This window comes from Phyllostomus hastatus, unplaced genomic scaffold, assembly GCF_019186645.2.
Source record: "Phyllostomus hastatus isolate PE091 unplaced genomic scaffold, TTU_PhHast_1.1 phas_scaffold_501, whole genome shotgun sequence".
In the NCBI taxonomy this organism is placed as follows: Eukaryota; Metazoa; Chordata; class Mammalia; order Chiroptera; family Phyllostomidae; genus Phyllostomus; species Phyllostomus hastatus.
Genome location: NW_025334033.1, coordinates 50,975,888 through 50,998,846, shown reverse-complemented (window position 1 = coordinate 50,998,846; position 22,959 = coordinate 50,975,888). Strand labels below are relative to the sequence as shown.

General features: G+C 40.2%; 1 protein-coding gene across 5 annotated transcripts in view; it reads right to left on the bottom strand.

Moving 5' to 3' along the window:
- Window positions 1-388: 388 nt before the first annotated feature.
- YLPM1 (YLP motif containing 1) overlaps window positions 389-22,959 on the bottom strand; it is a 61,736-nt gene continuing 39,165 nt past the window's right edge. For 4 of the 5 annotated variants that reach the window (XM_045822256.1, XM_045822257.1, XM_045822258.1 and 1 more), the window contains 15 exons: window positions 21,422-21,842; window positions 21,217-21,309; window positions 20,785-20,980; window positions 20,185-20,303; window positions 19,206-19,360; window positions 16,796-16,858; window positions 16,388-16,507; window positions 16,002-16,178; window positions 15,831-15,914; window positions 15,462-15,545; window positions 13,366-13,446; window positions 10,199-10,250; window positions 4,887-5,017; window positions 1,110-1,292; window positions 389-791 (listed from right to left, as the gene is read on the bottom strand). In XM_045822256.1, the coding sequence (XP_045678212.1) occupies window positions 1,146-1,292; window positions 4,887-5,017; window positions 10,199-10,250; window positions 13,366-13,446; window positions 15,462-15,545; window positions 15,831-15,914; window positions 16,002-16,178; window positions 16,388-16,507; window positions 16,796-16,858; window positions 19,206-19,360; window positions 20,185-20,303; window positions 20,785-20,980; window positions 21,217-21,309; window positions 21,422-21,842 (1,923 nt within the window). In that variant the 3' untranslated portion in view covers window positions 389-791; window positions 1,110-1,145. Of the gene's footprint in view, window positions 792-1,109; window positions 1,293-4,886; window positions 5,018-10,198; window positions 10,251-13,365; window positions 13,447-15,461; window positions 15,546-15,830; window positions 15,915-16,001; window positions 16,179-16,387; window positions 16,508-16,795; window positions 16,859-19,205; window positions 19,361-20,184; window positions 20,304-20,784; window positions 20,981-21,216; window positions 21,310-21,421; window positions 21,843-22,959 lie in introns of those variants that run through there. The other variant, XR_006783750.1, reaches the window with a different exon arrangement.

Below are 22,959 nucleotides of genomic sequence, written 5' to 3'. Positions count from 1 at the left end.
GTCAGAGCAAGAAAAATAAAAGCATAACAGCATCAAGGGAGAACGTGAAAAGAGGAAGGACACAGAGAGGGAGGAACAGAGAAAGGGCCCGAAAAATAAAGTAAATCATGTTGCAGAACAGATGTGCTCTAGGGAACAAAAACAAACATCTAAAATCGTCTGTATAGTCTTTAAGATACAAAGGTAGCGAAGGAAACCACCAATAAAACACAGACGAGTGTTTTGAACATCACTGAGCCTTGTGTTATGTGCCACGGAATCATCAAGCCATGTAATATTCAGTGGGAGAGAGGTTTTGGGATATGCGGCTAGCATGCCAGCAGAACACACCGTATCTAAAAAGCAATAAAAATAAAGCTGAGAAAACAAGAGAAAGGGGCCCATGCTGTATTGCCCATGAATCTCATCGGCTTTATCATGAAAGTTTATTGTTTTTAATCCTAGTACAATCAGCTACCAGTTACATACAGTAAAAAACCAAAACAGCCACAAAGCAATGATGACAGAGTCCGTGAGATTGTAAGGTGGAGAAAACATTTTCTGTTGGAATCCTCCAGCAGTTCCCCACCTGGTTTCGGCAGTTAACCTATCACTCCCACCCTCCCCAAAATAGTTTTTTAAAAATTTAATTTCTTGCTTAGGTACAGCAAGACCCTAATACCTCCTGGGGACACTGGAGAACTTTAAAAAACGAAAGCAGTAGAAACAGAACGAAAACGGAAACGTGGAAGCAAGGCGACGCACAACGAAGCTCCGGGGCCTTGGCTTCAGATCACCGTGAGGAGGACCACCTGGAAAGAAACGGAGAGGCTGTCATGCCCGGACAGAGCAGGCAAGCTCAGCAGACCTCAGTCTCTCATCACCCCAGTCCTTCACACACCACAGAACCCGTGCTTTCTTAAGTCTCACTTGTTTACAGGTGAGCCAGGTTGCAGAAAATTGCTTCCTTTTAGAACGTTTTGTAAATGTTGGCCACTAGCACATACTTACTTTTTCAGAACCAGAAAATACAGAAAGCGATGCATTTTTAACAAAGCATGCTGTCTACCTGATCTCAAACCCTTCAAAACAACCACACAGTAGGCTACTTATGTGACTCTGTGTCTTACCTTAGGGGAACAATGACTCCGTTTGAAAACTAAGTCTCATATATACTTGGTTCGATTGAGGGCTTTTTCAGCCAGGTGACCACTTTCATCTGTGATCTTCTCCCAGTCAGTCTGTCCGACCACAAAACCTATGGCCCTTTTCCTATCTGCATCCTTCTTTTCCTCCAGGTCTGCCCATCTCACCTGGAAAGAACACAGCGTTAGGCTGGGCTTTAGGAAAAATAAATATGCAAAAGGCTTTTCCCCTCTTTGGGTAGTCTCTAAGGGGTGGGATGACTAACATGAAACCAGAGTGTAAAAGGTCAGAAATTAAGTGGGAGAACTAGAGAAAGGCACGTATCTTAAGCTACAGAAGGCCCCCCCAGGCAATCGCCACGTCCTCACCAGACCAGCTCCGGACAGGTCCGCGCTCATCGGCTCAGGCCCGTCCCTGCCAACTCCTGTCACGCTTTTTCAGTTCCTGTGTGCACTCCTGTGTGCACTCTCGCTCCCTCAACCCATTTTGCTAGAATGAGCTCCTTAAAACCCACAGCCTTCGTGACTCTCCTCTGCGGCGCACCCTTCCCCCACGCCCAGAATGAAGTCCCAGCACACGGATCCCTCCGCATCCAGCCCAGCCCTGCCTGCCCTGCCCGCTCTCCAGCCCTGCCCGCTCTCCAGCCCTGCCCGCTCTCCTGCGCGGAGTCTCTGGGCAGTGCCCGCAGAACAGTGGCTTCAGCCGGAAGTGGTTGCCCTAGAGGAACTATCGTTGAGATTTACAATCTCCACTTGTTGGCCACTGATCTTAACTGTTCAAAAAGGTTCCAGTGCAGAGAGACCGTAGCGAACACTGGAAGTTTTGAGGCACACATACGTCATCCACTGCCACTGAAAGTATCTCCACAACGAGCTCAGCACACAGCACAAGGGGCAGGTTCACCTCCCACAGTCACCGAGGGAGCAAAGTGCAAGTCCACTTGAGCTACCATTTTACACCCAACGAAGAAAGTGAAACTTTTAAAAAATAAATTATATTTTAAACCTAACCATTTTGGTAAAATTATAGTAGGATCAATTCTCCCGAATGACCTTTTCATAGAGCGGAAGTTACTTCCAGGGAACTCGCCTGGGATTTGTAAAAAGCTGAGTATCCGAACTCAAGAGAGCCCAGGAAAGGAACGAATAATGAGTTGTGTATTCCTTGCTACCTGCAGGATCTCCGGGTGCTCTGACGTCGATTCTGCAAGTGGTCTGAGAGTTAAAGACTGTCCGAAACGCGGGAGCGAGGCAGGGGAGGAGAGCCACAGTGGGGCCGCTTTAAAGAACCAGGGTGTGCGCAGCTCAGCTCCGCGCCCACCTCTTTACAACGTAAAGTGCGTGGGATCACAAACTCCTCACTGAGGAGGGTGATAGTTATCGGACTAAAAATAAACCAGAGGACAATATTTCTCATTTCTCATGGTTACCAGATTACTCATGGTTACCAGAACTCCACCGAATTATCATCCCCAAGAAGGGTTCTTTGTTCCGTTGCCCCAACCTTAAAACTGGAATAGGAGGTGTCCACACGGGTAGGCCCTGGGTGCGGCTGGGCACACAAGGAAGGCCCCTGGTCAGGTCTGCCTTCCCCACCGGCTCAGGCCACGGAGACGGAGCGGGGCCTAGGGACTCCGACGCACATGAAAGCACTCTGAACCTGCCGTTCTCTGTGATGGTGTCTGCCCTAACGAACCTTCACCCCCTTGTAGTAAATGTCCTTTTTCTAGTAAAGTACTGAAGAAATTCAGAAAAAGGCAATGATGTATAAAGATAAAGGCATTATATACAACCTCATTCTTAATTTAAAAAGCGTAAAATGAGATGCCTTTTCTTTCACTTATCAGATTGTGAAAAATCTGAAAGCCTGGTAACAGCACTGCGGGAGCAAGTGTGGAAAAACAGGTGTTTACTTACATGTGGGTGTATGAATAGATGTACCTTTCTGGAAAGCAATCTCACAATATCTGTCAGAAATGATAAATCATATTCTATGAGCTTGCAGCTTGAGTGCTAGAAGTCCATCCTAGGGATATACTTTCAAAGAGATGTCAAGACATTCATGAGGTCTGTCCGGAAAAAGTCCAGCCATCGTTAATGTAACGAGAACAGCTTGTGTGACACGGATGTAACCCAGCAGCCAAGGAGAGAGGACTGGAATGCACATGCGTGAACAATGATGACTTCACTGCACTAGTCAGTGGGGGCAGTAGACACCACTGAGTGACCATGTGTGCTGTGTGGCTGTCGCATTCAAAATGACTGAGCCAGTAGAGCAATGAATCTGTTCTGTGTCAAATTTTGAGTTGAGCTTGAACATTCCTCCATGGAAGCTATTCCTATGATTCAGAGGCCTGCAGCTATGGGCAACTGGTGATTGGCAGCTTCGTTGCAACAGTGCGCTCACTAATGCATCATGTCTTGTGCAGAGTTTTTTTGGGAAACATCAAATCACCCAGGTGACTCAGCCCCCCTACAGCCCAGATTTGGCGCCCTTTGACTTGTGGCTTCTCCCAAAACTAAAATCACCTTTAAAAGGTAAGAGATTTCTGATTGTTGATGAGATTCAGGAAAATACAATGGGGCAGCTGATGGAGACAGGAAGAACTGTGTGAGGTCCCAAGGTGCCTACTTTGAAGGGGACTGAGGCATCATTATCCTGTGCACAGCGTTTCTTGTATTGTGTATCTTCTTCAACAGATGTCTCTATTTTTCATAGTACATGGCTGGGTGCCTTCTGGACAGACCTCGTACATCATGACTTTCACCACAGTATTAGCAATAAAATGAAAACAGCATATTTATCTATCAATAAGGGACCGGATATATAACTGACTGTACAACCAAACAGGGCAAACTAGGAAATCATTTAAGGAGGTGCTGACAGAGAAAGATCAAGACTGATCAGCTGGAAAAGGTTTATGCAGATCATGTATCATATGACCCCTTCTGCCTTGTTACTTCGTTTTGAGGGCTATACAGAGATACTGCTTTTGCTGAACTTGACATCTCTGTGGAAGACCTAACTTTATCTCTCTGTGCCCTGTCGGGGCGAAACTTCTGTGCTTCAACTCTTACAGAAAACCTGACTGATTATTGATCAATCATCAATGATCTCCATGTGTCAAACTCAGTGGCTATTTCTTTGTTCCCAATTTACTTGTCTTCTCTGTACCGTTTAGCGATGCACTTCTCTCTACTTCTCGAAACACTCATCTCTAACTGTACTCTAAATGTTGGAGTCCCGAGTCCTATTATCATTTCAAATTTAAATGGCCCCTCATTGTACTTCCGCTTTTTCACTCTCAAACTTTTGACTCCTCCAGTTTTACTCTAGTTCAGTAAATGGCACCCCATACACGGAGTGCTTATGCCCAGAACCCTGAAGAGCCAGTCCTGAGTCTACCCGTCCTGGACTCTCTACATCTGCTCTGTTAAGAAGTCCCACAGATTCTCTTTAACGCTCTTCTCTGCACCTGGCTCCTTTGCTCCATGACAAAAGGGCCCAAGTGGCTACTCCAACGTCCGTTAAGGTTGACAACATGCTAGCCATTTCTGTTCTCTACTTTTAAGTTTACTTGTACGCTTTGACCTGAAAATTTATAAAGTCTGACTCGTTTTTCTGAAGTGTAATATAATATAGTGTAAACTAAATTGCTCCGAAAAGCAGCATATGCGTGATTATTTGCCTGTCACTTTCTAAAACCAGACGCCCAACCGGGCCCCCTCCCTCTGCCGGCAGCTACTGACGAAGTCTCTTACCCTCTTCTTCCCGGGCTCAGAAGCACGAGTGTCGTAATCGTCAGGGAGCTGAAGATAATCTTCCATTCTGCTGGCAATTGCCTCCCAGTCCCGCTTCCTCTTAGTGCCAGTCCTCAAGCCATCCAGCTTGTCTGGGGGACAAACACAGAGCCGCAGCGTTAAGGGGGAGCGGGAGCTCGCACACGATGCACAAACAAGGGAAGGAGGGCTGGAGCACTGTCAGAGGGCGCCGCGTCCACGCGGTTGCGAGCAGCATCTCTCGCAGATCCAGACCATCTTCTTGGCCGAGACACTATCAAATTCTGTGCCACTTCCACTATTCATCCGCTGTTCGTCCTGACAGCCATTACATTACGATGTTGGTTCAGGTAACAAACATGGGCAGAGCAAGAAAGGCGCTTGTCTCCTGGCCTCCCTGTCTCCCCCACCACCCCTCCCAAATCACACTTTCGGCTCTCATGCTCTGAAGGAAAATGCAAAGTTGGGTTTTTAAAAAAACACTTTTTCCCATTCTTTTATCCTCTAGCGCAGTGTGAACACCACCCATTGGACCTGCAATCATGTGTGATGCTGTGTCACATGAAAAGCAAGAACTTGATGAGCCAAGCTAACGTTTTAAAAGGTTTTAGATGAACGGTTTCCTGGGAGTTCGACCTCTGTGAGAAGATTCACGTGAGTTAATGTGTATGAGTAAGCTGACCGCACAAACCACCACTTCCTTCGGTTATACTATGTAGCACTGCTGACCACTCTGAGGCAAAGGGCTAGTCAGCCAGAGTGACCAGATCCGAATTTTCTTTCTGAATCCTCAATTTTCGAGGGCTGGGCTTTCCAAGGCCCCCACACTGTACTCAGTTACATGAACAGGAACTTACAATTCAGAAATTACAAGGTACAAGTTTAGGTGTCTTCAAAGAACACAAGATGAAATGTGTGGTCTTTTTTATTGGTTGTTAATACTGATTTTGATTTCTACATGTGGAATACTATGTTACATAGTTTAGTTACACTGAAGCACTAAACTTTTAAATCATCTGTAGTTGTTATAAGCACACTATTATTAAGCAGGTCAATAAAGGAAAATCTGAAAACTTCCGAAACACTCAATAGCCACACTTCATTGAACTCCACAAAGGGAGTTTTCAGATGCAGAGTGTATGTGACAGAAATCTTTTAGGCACCAAGTTGGAGAGAACTGCCATGAAACGTACAATGGAAGCAGTGGCAGGAGAGGGCGAGTATATGCATCGAATGTGCAAGTTTCACACAAAGCTAATTGCACCATACCACACAGGCTACAAAAACCAGTAACAGTTTGCATACTTGGCAAAGCCTTTATTTTCTAAACCCCTCCCCGACAAAAACAGTATTATTTAAAAATCTGGCCAGGCAAACTACGACACTTCACAAAACTCAAAAAATTTTTTATCATATCAATTTGGGAAAATTTTAACATGGATGAGTTCAACAGAAACAGTCTCCTAACCTCTGTAAATCACATGCTGTACCAAATGGTTCTAGCTGCATGTATACGACAGGCCATATTACACGGAATCTTAAAGAAGTGACCCCTTGATTGTGCAGGGTCACAGTATTAGAAAACCAACAAAGCCCCACAAACAGTAAACCTGTCTCAGTTCGACACTTACAGTACCACCAGAAGAGTAGGAAAAGCTCCCGTACAATTATTAATTAACCTCAAAGAATTTCCAAGCTTAGTAAGATCAATTTTGACATTAACATACTTCGAAGGGAAGTTTCACGTATCAATTCCAAGAATAAGGTGCGGCCAAGCAGCAACGCAGGGCAGTGCGGAGACTGAATTGCAAGCACTTTTCCTCGCACACTGTGTGTGACAGGAGCCACGGGCCAGGAGTCACGTACTGGCCACATGGAAGGAAGTTCAGAGCATGTGTTTTAGTCTGAACACCCCTGTCTGTAGTGTTTAATCTGAGATATAATTGTGCGCAACATGTTTAAAGTTTCCTTCTTGAGGCCGAAGAAAGGTTCATGCCTCTTCCGCGTGGCACCCTGGGAACCCAAACACACAGATGTACGGCATAAGGTGAGGGAGGAGGCGTCTGGGGCGCTAGTTACAGAAGACAACCCGTGTCCAATACACTCACGCTAACGATTTTCAGAGGTTTGAGTTTCAAAAGATGACGTTTTAAGATGAAGATGAAGGTTTAATATCCAACTTGACCAGTCACAGATTTTTAACACATCTTCAAAACAGGATATATATTATAGCGCAAAAGAAAAAAAACTTAGATATATCTGTGTATTTCCTAAGTAAATAATGTTTCTGGACATTTGTCTGTAGTGAACACACAGAAGTCACGTGCCTGTACAAATCGTAACTGCATTCCGACTGCGGAGATGAACCGCCTGACACACAGAAGGACCTACACACAGTAACTCACAAGCAGAGACAAATGACAGAGATGAGAAACGCAAAAGAACTCGGTATGCAGAAACCTAAATCACGTCACTGGAACTTAAGCAGCTTCAAGGCTAAGCCTCCCCAGCCTCTGATGTGCATTAGGGTGCCTGGGTCCTGGGTGCGACTCAAGGGGTAACACGGGCAGTCTCGGCAGCTCTATGACACCCAAGCCAGAAGTGCAGCCCAGTTCTAAATGTTTTCTTTCTTTTCTCTTTTAAAAAAGATTTATTTATTTTTAGAGAAATGGAAAAGGAGGGAGAAAGAGAGGGGGAGAGAAACTTGGATGTGCAAGAGATACATCGACTGGTTGCCTCTCGCACGCCCCCAACTGGGCACCTGGCCTGTAACCCAGACATGTGCCCTGACCGGGAATAGAACTGGCGACCTATCAGTTCACAGGCTGGAGCTCAACCCACTGAGCCACGCCAGCCAGGGCCAGTTCTGAATGTGTCTAAAATCATACCACTTCTAATTTGTCACACTCAAACACAGGCTGGACTGTATACTGTGCTTCATGAACATAGATCGAGAATCTGCAATGAGATTTAACTCTCTCCTTGAAAGAGTACAGGTGAGTATCTTCTCAATGGCAGATTCATTTGTGAATCAAAACTCCTCAGTTTCAGATTCTGCTCTTCTGGCTCAATGTGACAGTGCTAAAGCTTAATATGCTTCCATCCAGCATAACCATGTTACCAAGAATGAGTTAAGAATGTTGGGAAACTCAGAAAAATGAACTGTACTTGATAATCAAATTTACTGAATTTGTTACGATGAGGAAGGCAACATAAACAGGCTGCTAGTTCTCAGATGAAGATCCTTGTGTTATAGCGAAGAATCTTCTTTTTAGTTGCTTCCGCAGGCTAATCTCAGAGGCGAGCACTTTCAAGAATGCTCACACTCGACCTGTCTTCCTCCACGGGCAGATTAGCTCTCGACGTAACACAGGGTGTGTGAAGCAAGTACTTACATACATCAGTGTCACTCCGATTAAAAATAAACCAATGCCCAACTGCAAGCTCGTTAGAATGTACTTTCCAGATTCACTGCTACATCTTTAGTGCCTTTAATTGAAATGGTTTACTTAACAAATCCATTTCTGGAATTCACTGTGTAACACTGCCTTTAAAATAGACTAAATTTGTATAAAATGTATTTTCTGAGAAGCAAATGGTAGACAGGCAAAAATTTTTTCCAGAAATCAATACCAAGATTAATAGCATATTTTCTTGAATCATCATTACTAATTTCTATTTTCCTTTCTCTTTAAAAATTAGAAAGAAAAATAGAAAATAGGTTAGAGTTTAAAAACACATTATCCTAGACCATATATGACATAAGGCCTCTGGTTATATGCTTGGCTAAAATATTTCTCTCTTTTGTAATCCGTCTTGTTTATGATTGCTCTATGCCCCCCAATATAAACACTATTCAGAGGACCGGGGAAAAGGGACACGATCTTCACGGTCTCACAGGTCATCGTAAAAGCACAGAAGTTCCAACAGTCTTAATCTAATGTTGAGATAAGCAGATCTAAAGCACTATTATTAAAAGTAAGTTGTGATGATTATTTTCCTACATATTTATAATTGCATTTAAACACTTATAAATTCTTTAAAAGTTTAGGGAAGGAGATAGTTGGTTATGAAGATTTCCTACGGAGGGAAGACTAGTGGAAGAATGTCAGTAACCACGAACAATTTTCACAGGACATACAGTAGAAAAAACAATCCAGACTTTACAACAAAGCAACTATCCCAATAATGCAGTAACACTGCAGTTCATGGAACTACCTTTTAACACCAGACCTGGTCAACATCAATGGGAAAGGTGATCAGCCAGGCAAAATAAAAGGCACAGCCTGTGAGACTGTGAAATGCACCCTCTGATGTCGGAAACACAGACAACGTGTCCCAAACAGTGAAGCAGCTGAATGACCAAATACATTCTAAACTTAGGATATTTAGATGGTTCCTTCAGTTCTGGAATAACAGCATGATCCCAGGAAGAGAAACTCACAGACCGACAGCCCTACTTCATATATTGGTGAGGTCAATCTTCTCAAAAAGTCCTTATCACATTTTCTTAGATTATTCATTAACATATCTTAATCCAAATGTTCAATGGTTCTCTTTAAGTAAGGTAAAAACAGAAACAAAAAGAAAAAAATGCTATGAAATATTGGAGGAGAATCCACTGGATATGCATGATTTTCTGCTTGGCAGATAACTTCCCACTAAACAGTTCCAATTTTTGATTTAGACAACCATTTAAACCAGTTTATACCTTATAATCTGGCACTAAAGGCAAGTTGAAGGGAAATATAAGTAGAATCTTATAAAGCAGTCTCTTCAAAAACCTAAATGATACAGCGATCACTTCCTACTCAGAAACTCTAATTTATTATACAAGGAAAATAATTGCCTTTTAATTAATTTTTAAGCTTCAATATTCATTATTCCTATTATTTCCACCCAAAGTACTCACAATCTGGTTCAACTTTGGACTGCAGTTAAATATTCTTAGAAAATCAGAATTCCCATCAGTACTAACATGTCTGATTAATATGAAAGAATGGATTTCAAAAGTGACAGCATTTTATTACTAAATTTATCATGTGTTCCCACTTAACTCTAGAAAAACCTGAAGTGGTATCGAAGGTAGTTCTTTTAAAACACTCTTCTTTCATTCTGTCACAAGACATAACTAGGTAAACGGAAAGCTAACAAAACAGACTGAGGATGTAAGGTAGGCCAAAAATCTTGGTTGAAGCAGAACTTTCGGGAAATTTGTTCTCCTTACAGCAGAAAGATCTATGACCATTACCATCAGGTATCACATATAAAAACAGGAAAAAGGAAATACCCACCTAGCTTTGCCTCAGATGTGTCCATCTCCCATTTGCTTTTCGGAATGTAACCCTAAATCGTACACAGAGAGAAGCTCGAAGGGTTAGAAAGAGACACATACATGCATATCACTTTTGATTTTGGAAAAGCATTAAAACTGGGAATGGATACAGTTTCCACTCACTCGTTATAAAAATATCCTTCGGGAAAACACAGTTTCATTATCTTGGAAGAAACTGAATTACCAAATTCATAAATCTTCACTGCCTAGATTTTAGAGTAATCACTTCAGAATGGTATCATAAAGGCGCTTTGAAGCCGCTACAGTTCAAGACACACGACTGTAGTCTGAACAACAGCTGTATAGCAAACATGGTAAGAATGTATGGTAGTTACTGTGCAAGTATTACTCAGAGTAGCAGAGGACTTATAATACTAGCTGGGTTATTATCTCAAATCAATTGCTCTACTCAAGTGATAGTAGCCGTGAGGTCCAGAGTGTTTTTCAAGACAGTTACAGTCCAGCATAATTTTGAATACTCAAAAGAAAGGAGAAAACTTAGTATCACTGAATACAACTATGAAATTCAACTTCATTTTTAAATGACTCCATACATTTACCAGCAGATCTTACAAAGGCTAATTTTACTGAATCAATTTCAGAGCATTTCTTTTTCGTAAGTTGGAAACTGATTATTATTTCCGATGCCTTCTAAAATCACATTTTCCTATTACATGAAAAAACAGAAATCTCCACAAGCAATTTACATCTTATTTAATAAAATGACTGGGTGATTTATTTCAAACCAAGTCCCATAATATTTTCAAATTTCCCAACATACCTATTTAACTATGTAATAATCCTTTCAGTTTATTCACTGGGCAAGTTAAGTATATACTTTTTTTGTAATTTACTATGATTCCCCTTTTCCTTTATTTGGACTCTGTTCTCTATCAGACCCTAACATACAGAACTTTAACACTAGAACTTATTATGTAGAACAAGTTCATCAAAGGTGTCAGCATCTTTTAAGAATAAATGTATCTCCTGACTATTGGGAATGTTCAAGTTCATAGAATAGACTGACACACGTAAGTTACAAAGTATGTTGAACATTTTTAGGGCGGTAGCTTCTCTGTGAGGCTGTAATAGAGCATTGTCTTCTTCCAGGAAACCTACAGGTCTTATACAGTTCTAGTCTTTAAATCAGAATAATTCAATTTCAACTCATTATGCAGTATTCCAGGTTTATAAATTATACCATCTTTTTCAAATACATTTTAAGAACAAACCAAGACAAAGCTATGCTGAAGTGATGGTGTTGGAAGTATTGATGAAATTTGTACAAGTTATGCCTCAAAATTCATCTGACAACCTTAAGCATCACTAGAATAATTGTAAATTCTGAGTCACATCAACCAGATTCACGGAAGCACTAATGAAGGCAGACTGTCAAACCAATGACTGCCCCACCCATTCTCTTAATGGAGAAAAGCCTGGCCTTCACCCAGCTGTAGTCGTCAGTACAGAGCAGACAAATGCAAAGTTTATTGAGAATGTCATTAATACGGTCCGAATGACATGAGACTTGCTCTTAACCCTTTGGTTAAAATTCTCCAAGCATCTTTTACTCTTGGAATAAAGCCCAAAAGTAGAAGATCTGGATTCTGCATCTTTGAATGGGTTAAGAGAAGTTTCATAACAAAGATAGGCAAAACAAGTGTATTAATGTCCCCCTGCTGGAACCACCATGTTCTCACTTGAAATGACATCATCTTCTCACTGCTTAAAATGTTAATTAAGCCACTTGGAAATAAAAGAGACAGTCCAGCAGGGTAGAGGCCTAAGGCTTCCTTGCCAGGTTTCTAATGTGAAAATATATTATTACAGAGCATTTTATTTAAAAAAATTGTAAGTTCTAAGTTTTGACCTATGCCTAAGCAAATCAGACGTTATGAACCAAATCCTGAACTCTCCACAAAAGACAGACGGGGCTTCAGAAAGCTAACATTAGAGACTTCCCACACGATCACTTTCTAGTATGCATGCTGTGAGCAGCTAATGAGGTCATTAGCCATGTTCCAGCACAGCGTGGACCTTTAAGTGAATTTCCTGCCTATGTTTTGGCTCATACATGTCAAAATACAACCTAATTAAGAAAAATGCTTTGTTTAAAGAAAAAAATAACATACTGAGACTCAAATGCTATTAACTTTAAAGCTTATTTTTTAATCCACATAGAAATCTAGAAATGTAAAGGTTGGCACCATCTCTTTATATAAACACGCAGTTTCTACCCAGAGTCCTTCACATCATGCATGGGTTTATGGGACCACACCTTAGAGAGCCCGTATTCTCTGGGAGGTAGGAATCAGGGTTCTCGCTTTGTACATTTTCAGAAGAATATGAGAAGCAGCGTTAGCAAGAGCTGAAATATTAAATAAACCGAGTAACACTCTGAATTGAAAAAGCAACACTATTCCAAGGCACTGCTAATCTCTGTACCTCATTTAGCAAACACTGAAAAGTAATGTAACTCTGTAGGTCGCATATTCTTGAATGACAGGGTAAGGCAAACATTTCTAAGACATATGATCAAAAGCAGTTACAGGAGGTACACAGCAACTTTGAACTCACACTATGTAAGTCTCTAATCAGCCTAAGCAAAATGCATTGCCTACACAGTCAAATAATTTCCCCCATTACTTAATAGAATAAAATGCAGAACAAATCCAGCAGTCTACGGCAACCCTCTGCCTCCTCATTCAGTAAGTTCTTCTGCCTCAGTTGACAGAAACTCAATTTTGATATCTTACAGCGAAGAAGAGAAAATTATGCATATGTGGTAGGCTGTACCACATATCTGCTGGAGTATAAGAATGCCCTTTCATATGTAATTGATTTTCTTAAAAAGTATACTCCCCTAAAGCCACCCCACAAATAGATGATTAAGTACAAGGGTAAGTTTCTTAGCATTCTTAAAATTTTCTTGTAACAACACAGTAGAGGGTTCTTTTGGTCAGGAGAGAAGTAAAAAGTATCCAAAAGTCTCCTTGAAGATGATCATGAAACTTTTACCATTACGGTACATATCAACAGTAATAATCTGACCACAGATCTGAATTTAAACACCTAAGGATTTTAATGAAGAGACACTTTATTCAAAGTGGTTGGTCTGTCTCCTACCAGTTCGTTTTCCTCTTCTTCTGCATCTTTCTTTTCTTCTTTCTGTTCTTCAATATTTGCATCAAAATCTTCCATTTCTACCTACACCACCCCAATAATCATAATGAAAAAGATTAAGTTAATACTTAGGAAAATGCTGAGTCCCTCCTCACTGAGATCTGAAATGAGCACAGTCACCTACAGCAAGGCCACATGGTCTCACTGTTACATACTAAGTCATTTTTAACATCCTAAACTTTAAAACCAATCTGATAAAAGACAATAATAAGCCTGCCTTTCGTTTTCCTGGGATATCTATCTTTACAATTTCCTATGACGTTGGTAATTACCTGTTTTGAAGGCCTATAAAATGACCAGGATTTCTTTTTAAAACCTTTAACAAGTATTTTTCCAATCAAGTAAAACGTGTATGATTCAAGTTTCAAAATGTTAAGAAAAGACAGGGCGACAAAACGGCAGTAGCACGGTCTAGGGTGGTAGCAACACAAACAGCAAGTGGGTTAGGGAGAATACGTGGAAGTTACAACTGACAAAACCTGTAAGACCGACTACACGGTGGAGGGTTAGGTTCAAGCTTTGGTATAGTGGAAAAGAGGCAGGAACAATGCAGAGAGTCAAGGCTGCAGCACCAGAGTGAGTGAGGGGTCTAATTATTAATACAGAGAATCCTAGAAGAGGAACAGGTTTGGCTAAGTTACATACTGGAAAGGCTGGGTTTGAGATGTACTAAGGTAATATATGTTTTTCTGTAGAAAATTTGGAAAACAATGATTGATTATAAAATTCACCTGTACTCAGATATAATTATTGCTAAGATGTTGATAAAATGTATTCCAGTCTTTACAATTTAATATTGAGGGCATGTAACCAGAAAGATTACCCATATAGAATGTGCAAAATAAAACCAGAGCCTAGGATAGATAAACCCTAAAGCACTTCTCTTGTTGGGGCAAGAGAAGCCAGCAAAGGAAACTTTGAAAAGCCATGGCCAGAGGAAAGGCAGGAAAAGGTGGATTCGCAGAAGCCAGGAGAAAAATGTTTTGAAGAAGCTCAACTATGTCATGTGGAATTGCAAAACTAAGCAACAGGATAAGTGAGAATTGTCCACTGCCATGGAACCCTTTGGTGAGGGAGCCTCTGGGGAACAGCCGGGGCAGACGCCGGAGGGAAATGGGCCAGGGAGCGGCACAGGAGGCGAGAACGTGTAACAGTGCGACAACGCTGAATGACTCTCCTTCACAGGAGGAGGACGAGCAAAAGAAAAGTACATGATTGATTAAAAAAGAAAATTCTTTTCTTTTCCATGATAAAGATTTACTTTCACCAAATTAACATTAATTTAGGCAAGAAGTATCACTGCACAAAAATTTGTTGGGGAACAGAATATTTAACAGTTTCAAAGTATCTCCCTGTAGATTACTTATTACAAAGAGAAAAATTTGATGGATTCCACCTGAACCAAACGGTCAACACTGAAATCACCCACAGTGAAATACACTGACATCATGTGTCCCCCGTTATGATGCACTGAGGACAGGTCACCTCTGCAGCATCCCTGCTGATGTTTAACCTAAAACTAACCATGTGGAAATCATCGAATGAACTCAAACTGAGGGGAATTCTACAAAACAACTGACTTTACTCTTCAAAAATTCTTTGTCTTCCATAAGAATGGCATGGCTAAGAAGCTATTTTTTTATAGTGAAGAACTGCATCTTGAATTTAAAAAATTGTGATAATAAAAGCACATCATGGGAATAACTGGTGAAATCTGAATGCAAACTGTATATGAGATAATTCAGACTACAGTTTGAATCACTTGATACTTCAGTTTTGTAAAAGAATGCCCTTGTTCTTGGGACAACCACTGAAATATATCAGGGTGCAGGGTTATGACCCCTGCAACTTAACTCTCAAGTGGTTCCACAGTCAACAGTGATAAAAATAGTAGTAATAACACTAATAAGGAAAAGAGGGAGAATATATCAATATAGAGAAAATGTGGAAAAATACTAATAACTGGTTCATCTCAATGACAATGATACAGGTGTTCTGAAAAGGGGTCATTTCTGCACTGTGAGGCAAAGGATACTCACCTCTTCAATAGCAGCATCTTGCAGCAAAGAACGGATGTCCAGGCGCATCATATGACGAGGTGCAGTTTCCCAGTGATCGGCCATCTATTGAGAGATTCAGGGGGTCAAGTTACTTCCGGAAACAACTCAAAGAACCACCAGGTGAGCATCCAAGACAAACTAACTGGTACTGGGACATCTAACAGACCAGCTGCAGGCAGAGCGAGGCCCCCTTTCTCACTGAGCTGCAGTGGCTAAGAAACAGTTACTGAAGCAGGTAGAAAAGGTATTTTGAATGAAAAGGGGATAAACAAGAACTTCCAGACTACAGGGATGATACAGCCTAAATGAAGTTTAAAATACGACAACTTCTATGTTCCCCTAAATCACCTTGTTTATCTCTTTAAGCTTTCTTCCATGAATATTTCTCTTGCCACACGTCTGGTTATCAGCACTCATTTCGGCCAAATACACCTGAGGAGGAATGAATAGGGATTAGACAAACCAATGCAGCGCTCACGCGGTAACACAAAGCACTCTAAAACTAGCTTAAGTCTGCACCTCAAATCCCTTGGTTTTTGCTGCACTCCAGAACTGGTCAAAATGCCTAACTCTGTCGTTGATGGCATCCAGGATGATGAAGGGGAAAAAGCCATCGTCCAGAGTCTTTTTGAAAGTTTTGAACATGCTGGTGCGATAGGTCTCCTCCATCTCGGCTTCATATTCATACTCCATGACCTAGGATCCCCACAAGGAGACACGGAGTTAGCAGAAGCAAAGACCGCCCCGAACCTCTGCCCTGGTCAGCACTCAGCCCGAGACGACTCCGCGGTCATTCTTCCGAACCGAGCGCTAAGTCTGGGCTCAGCAACCGGAGGGCCCTCCTCTGTTTCAAAGAGCCACACTCCTCCTCTCACTGCTGGTGATGAGTCACGATGTGACCATACCTTCTTCTTCACTTTCTTCCCAGAATCTGGATCTTTTTCTTCTTTTTCCACTTCAGTGATGAAGTAATCATCCAGGCTTAGAACTCTGGGTGCAGGTCCTCCAAATTCTACCTCCTTATCCTAAGAATCATGCAGTCAAGAAAGTTAGAGAATTTATGAAATAAATTAATGCATGTTTACACTACAGTTTCTTCTTGGGGCTAAATAGTATACAGTCTTCTGGTGGCTTCAAATTAAACAGAGGAAAAAACACCTGTGTAAGCAGATCCAAATTTACATGGGACAGCATCTACCACGGGAGCCAGCTAGAATGGGTTAAATGAGAAATATCTGTATTGACAGATTCTGCTTGGTAAGAAGACAAACGGCTAATAAAAGCACCTGGCGCTCTGGCTCTCATGTACTCACTCGAATAAGTTTTGCAACATGTGTCTTTCCACTGCCAGGCAATCCTCTCATTATAACAACAATCTGAAACACATGAAAAAACAATCACTCAGAGAAGATATTTTTAGAATATAAGCTTTTTTAAAAAAATAATTTTTACTTACTTATTTTTTAGAGAGAGGGGGAGGGAAGGAGAGAAACACCAACGTGAAAGGGAAACATTGTGCCCCAACCAGGACTGAAGCTGAAACCCAGGCATGTGCCCTGACCGAGAATCAGACCAATGACCTTTCACTTTGCAGAATGACACACAACCAACTGAGCCTCACAGGTCAGGGCTACAATAAAATCTTACAGTTCACAATGACCTATCATTCTCCACGACAGACCACATGATATACCATGGAATGAACTTTAATAAATTTGAAAGGATAGAAATAAAAGAAAGTACTCTGACTACAATGGAAAAATTAAAATTAACAGTAGTAAGAATTTGGAAAATGCACAAGTATGTGGAAATTAAACACCATACTCCTAATTAACCAACGGGTAAAAGAAGAAACCAGAAGAAAAATGAGAAAATACTTGGAGATAAGTAAAAATGTTGATACAACGTAACAAAGCCTATGGGATGCATCCAAAGCCATGCTTATAAGAAAGTTTATTAAGACAGAAGAAAGATCTCAAATAATAACCTAGCCCTCCACCTTAAGACACTGGAAAAAGACTCAAATTATTAGATTCAGACATGAAAAAGGGAATATGACTACCAACCTTAGAGAAATAAAAGAGTTATAAAGGAAAACTATGAACAATTGTATGCCAATCAACAAATTAGATAACTTAGATGAAATGGACAAATTCCTAGAAAGACAAAGACTAGTGAAACTGACTCAATTAGAATACAACTAGGACAAGAGATGAGAGTGAATTAATCATCAAAAACCACCCACAAGGAAAAGATGAGGTCCAGATGACTACCTTATTGAATTCTAACAGATATTTAAGAAGGATTAATACCAACTCTTCATAAACTCTTGCCAAAAACAGAAGAGGAAGGAACAATTAATTCCCAGCTCCTTTTGTGAGGCCAGCATTTCAAATCAAGCAGACAGCAGATATCAAAACCAGATGAAGATATCACCAGAAAACCACAGATATCTCTTATGAATACGGATGCAAAAATCCTCAACAAAATACTGGCAAACTGAATCCAAAAACATAAAAAGAATTATATACCAAGTGAATTTACCCTAGGGATTTAAATAAATGTCTGAAAAGCAACTAATATGTCACATCAACAAAATAAAAAAAAATACAAACAACAGGATAAAATCGTAATAAAAACAAAAACCTCAAATGACACAGAAAAATCATTCAAAAAAATCCAATATTCTTTCACGATACAAACATTTAACAAGCTAGAAATGGAAGGGAATCTCCTCAACCACATGAAAAGCATTTATTGAGAACCCAGACTTAATATTATACTTAATGATGGAAGACTGAAAGTTTTCTAACATCAGGAATAAAATAAGAATGTCCACTCTCACACATCTACATAACACTGTACTAAGGATACTAGCCCAAGCAACTAGGCAAGAAAAAGAAATAAAAGGTATCCATACTGAAAAGGAAGAAGTAAAACCACCTCCATCTGCACATGCCATGATCTTGTATATAGAAAATCCTAAGGAATTCACTAAAAATCTATTAGAACTAATGAGTTTAGCAGTGTGTCAGGATATAAGATCAACATGCAAAAATCAACTGAATTTCTATACAACAACCCAAAAATGTAATTAAGCCAACTATATCAGTAACATTAAATGTAAATAAATCAAACAATCCAATTGAAAGTCAGAAATGGTCAGACTTCATAAAAAAACATGATCCAACTATAGGAGACATACTTTAGATTCAAAGACACAAAGACATCAAAAGAAAAGGATAGAAAAAGATATATCATACAAACAGCAACCACAGAAAAGCTGGGGTAGCTATATTAATAACAAATGAAATAAGTTTTAAGATGACATATATATATACAGAGTCAAAATATCTGATGAAAATCTCCTGTGCCAATTTACTGAAATGGAATCTAATCATTCTGCAAAATAAAATGATTTAAGAATGGATACATTTGAAGGTCACTAAGAAAACAGTCCTTAACTAGTCAAGCCTCCTAATCCTCCCTCTTTTTGATATCTTTTTTTTTTTTTGCCAAACAGTTAAGCTCTAACTTCTAAAATTCTATAGGGTAGGTAATAAATCAGATTACATGATAATTTGGAAATGATAAAATGTCTTGAGTCTGGTATTATTAGTGTGTCACAGAAAAGTAGAGAAATTCTATTCAGGGTATTAAATTAAAAAGATTTCTTATCAGCTTCTGATTTGCGAGAAAACTAGTCAACTACACAGGACTCACTCTCTCAGGTCTGCTCTCTCGGCCAGGTGGTTTCAAAATATCATCCACATTCTTAGATTCAGGCTTCTTCTCAACCCGTGGAGCTGGAGGCGGCTGGTGGCTCAGCGAAGGAGCTGGCAGGGCCATCCGCTCCTCTGGGTAAGTTCTTCGTTCTCCTAGAATTCCAGCAGTTGAACAAAATTACGATTCGTAAGTAATTATTAAAAATATTAACTCTCTCCACTCATCCTAAAATAATATAATTCATAATGACTTGGGAGCCACTTTTAACCTTAAACAGAGAAACTTTAAGTAATGGAAATCAAGAAAATAAAAAGATTTAGTTATGATTTCAGGCAAACAGAATGTTTTTAAAAATATTCAATTCATCCTTATATATTTGTATGAAATTTAGGGAAAAACTTAAGCAAACAGGATAAAGAAGAATAATATATACTTACTGGATAGTCCCAAGCATGACCTAAAGTGTGTCTGTATATGTAGACATAAATTTCTAATTTAAGTGGAATTTATAGCAGTGAAAAATTAAAAGCAACCTAATGCCCAACAGTAAGAGTCATATTTTATCCACTCAATAAAATTTACAGAGCCATTAATATAACATGTTTACATATGGAAAACTGTAAAAAACTATCAATGGGAACAAGCACAATAAAGAAATTGTGTTTATATTTTGATTACAACTCATAAATGTGTGTGTGTAGAGAGAATGAGAGGAAAATATACAAAATTCTAACAGCTGTCATTTTGTGGGTGGTAAGATTATAAGTGGTGTTGTTTCCATGAATATTTTCCAAAATTTAAAAAATATAAAAGCAACTTATGTTTTACTAATTACACTGCTTTTTTAAATGATAACGTGACCATGTCTCAGAAATCTGAGTGCACTTTACTCTGAAAATTTACATCCATAGCTACAATGGAAAGCATCTGTGTGTGCATTCTCAACATCCGTATAGTTAATAAGGCGCTGCCCTACCTCCAAACATGGATGGTCCTTCATAGGCTGGTCGGTCTGACTTTCGGTCATAAGATGGCCTCTCAAACCCTCCTCTCCTGGACGAAGAATGGTCTTTTTTGTCTCGATATGACTGAGTCCTAGAAGGTGTAACAGGGTGTGGTTTGGTAAATAAAAAATAAAAATAGATTGGAGGTCTCTGTCTCATAATGCAGCACCACTACCTGCCCAATTTTCTCTGTAAGTAGCTATTACACATAGCCAATATTTGTATTTTTATTTTGCTTTTCCATTTAAATCTGCCTTGTATATACACACCTGAAGAGCTCACAAATTGCAAAAATTATTTGCATACTAATTAAGTAATGACTACATCTTTATTGACAATGCTATTTCCTTCCCTTTCTGGCCATTCTCACTCATTTAATTTTCTGGAATTCAAGCTGGTAAAATTCAAGCATCCAGTTCCCTGAAAATTGGTCCAGAGCTACTCTTCCCTCTCCAAATCATACACGTGAAAGAATATGTCATTAACTAAATTTCTTTTAGATACACTGATTTTTGCTGAACTCAAGTGTATGGTAATTTACACACCTGGTAAAGACATTTTCCGTAACATACCTATCATCGCGAGGTCGGCGTTCTCTGTCAAATCGCTCCCGGTCATAGTCAATGACACCGCGGTCCCGGTCTCGGTCTCTATGTGTTTCTCGGTCCCTTTTGAAATCTCGATGATCTGCCATGACATTACTCTGACGATCAAAATAAGGCTCACGGTCTCTGTCTCTGTCATAACGATCACGTGGGCCTGCATGCTCTACAAAAACAATTACATGGCATAACATAAGAACAATATTCTTTTTTTCTGAAATAAAAGCAAAAAAGTACAAATCTAACTTTAGAATGAGTATAAATCGTTGCCCTAATTTCAACTTATGAAACTTTTATCTATATTGTAAAAAGAGGCCCAAATAATCCTACCAAAGAGAAAATCATGTGATAATTAGATAAAACTCCTAAGAGTTTTAATATTGATCTCTCTGGGACTCCCACCTGTCTCAAAAGTTGATCTTTCAGGTAGTGGGTCTGGGCGCAGAGTTATTCTTTCTCCATAGGGTATCTGCTCAACTTTGTTAGTGGATATATCTGGTAAACAAAAGCAGGGATAAAACGCTGCTTGAGTAAAGCTTAAGAAAAGGCAACCCTGATGCTAACAATTCCTTTAGAATCCCAGTATGAACTTACCACCACTACTCACCTCGGCCATGGCCATAATCAACAGTCTGTTGCACTGGCGGTGGTTTGGACATTGGTGGCATACCCATAGGCATTGAGCCTGGAGGGGGGATGGAAGGGTGAACAGGTGGGGGTGGTAACACTGGAGCAGATGGAACTGTTGCAGTCTCTGGTTTAAACTCTGAATTCAGTCCTTGTTCATCATTTGTATCCCAGAGGCCGTAGAAAGAGTCTTCATCCCAACGCTCCTGTTCCACAGCTGAAGTCTGTGGCTTTATCATTGGAGGCGGCGGCGGAGGAGGTGGGGGTGGGGGTGGGGGTGGTGGTATTGGGATAGGTGGTCTGGTCACAGGAACAGATGATCTTGCTGGTGGAGGAGAGGGTCTTACAATTGAACCTGGTGGTTTACCCATAGGAGGGGGTGGTCTATAGGACCCTGGAGGCTGGAGAATAGAGTAAACACTTAATGGATGAGGATAGCACCATGTTTTTACACATCAGCAAGAATGAAAATCTGTTCTCATTCCATAAAAGAAAAGTTTAATAAATTATACTCATTCAAAATTCAAGACCTTTCGTGCTTTAAAATATACCATTAGAGAGAAAATATAGTTGGCCCTTGAGTAACACAGGTGTGAACAGTGTGGGTCCACTTACACAAATATTATTTTCAGTAAGTACCTGCACTACATTTGATTCGTGGAGCTGGGAGTCCATGGGTGCGTGTGTCCGTGCGTGTGTGTGTTTGGGTAGGGGTGTGTGACTGCAGGCACTGACCTATGCCATTTGATACAGGGAACTGAGCATCCGCAGGCTTTGGTATCCACAGAAAGTCTTGCAACCAATGCCCCCAATCTCCTGTAGATACCAAGAGACAACTTAGGTTTCGGGGAGTTGAAAGTTATATGTGGATTTTCAGCTGCACGGTGAGAGGCGGTGTTTGTGAAGGGTGGTGTCTCTAAACCCCACGCAGTTCAAGGGTCAACTGCCCATGCAAATCACCTATCTGATAAAGGACTTACATTCACAATATAAAAACTCTTATAACTTAGTAAAAAAAAAAAAGACAAACAATTTAAAAATCTGGAAAAGATCTGAATAGATATTTCTCCAAAGGAGATATATGAGCGGCCTATAAGCATATGAAAAGATGCTCAACATTCTTAGTCATTAGGGAAATGCAACTTTAAAACACAATCAGATACTATTTCACACCCAGCAGAAGAGCTATAATTGATAGCCCAGATAGTAACAAGCAATGGCAAGGATGCAGAGGAACAGGAACCCTTTGAGACTGCTAGTGGGAATGTAAGGTGGTGCAGCAATGGCATAACAGTTTCTTATAAAAAGTAAACATAAATATACCGTAAACTCAGACGTTTCATTTCTAAGTATCTATCCAGGAAAAACATGTCCACCTAAAGACTTGCACACAAATATTCATAGGATTGTTCAATAACCCAAATGTCCATCGACTGGTGGATTAATAAATACAATATGATATATATCCATGCAATAATTATGTGGTGATAAGAAGAAATGAAGTTCTGATTTATGCTA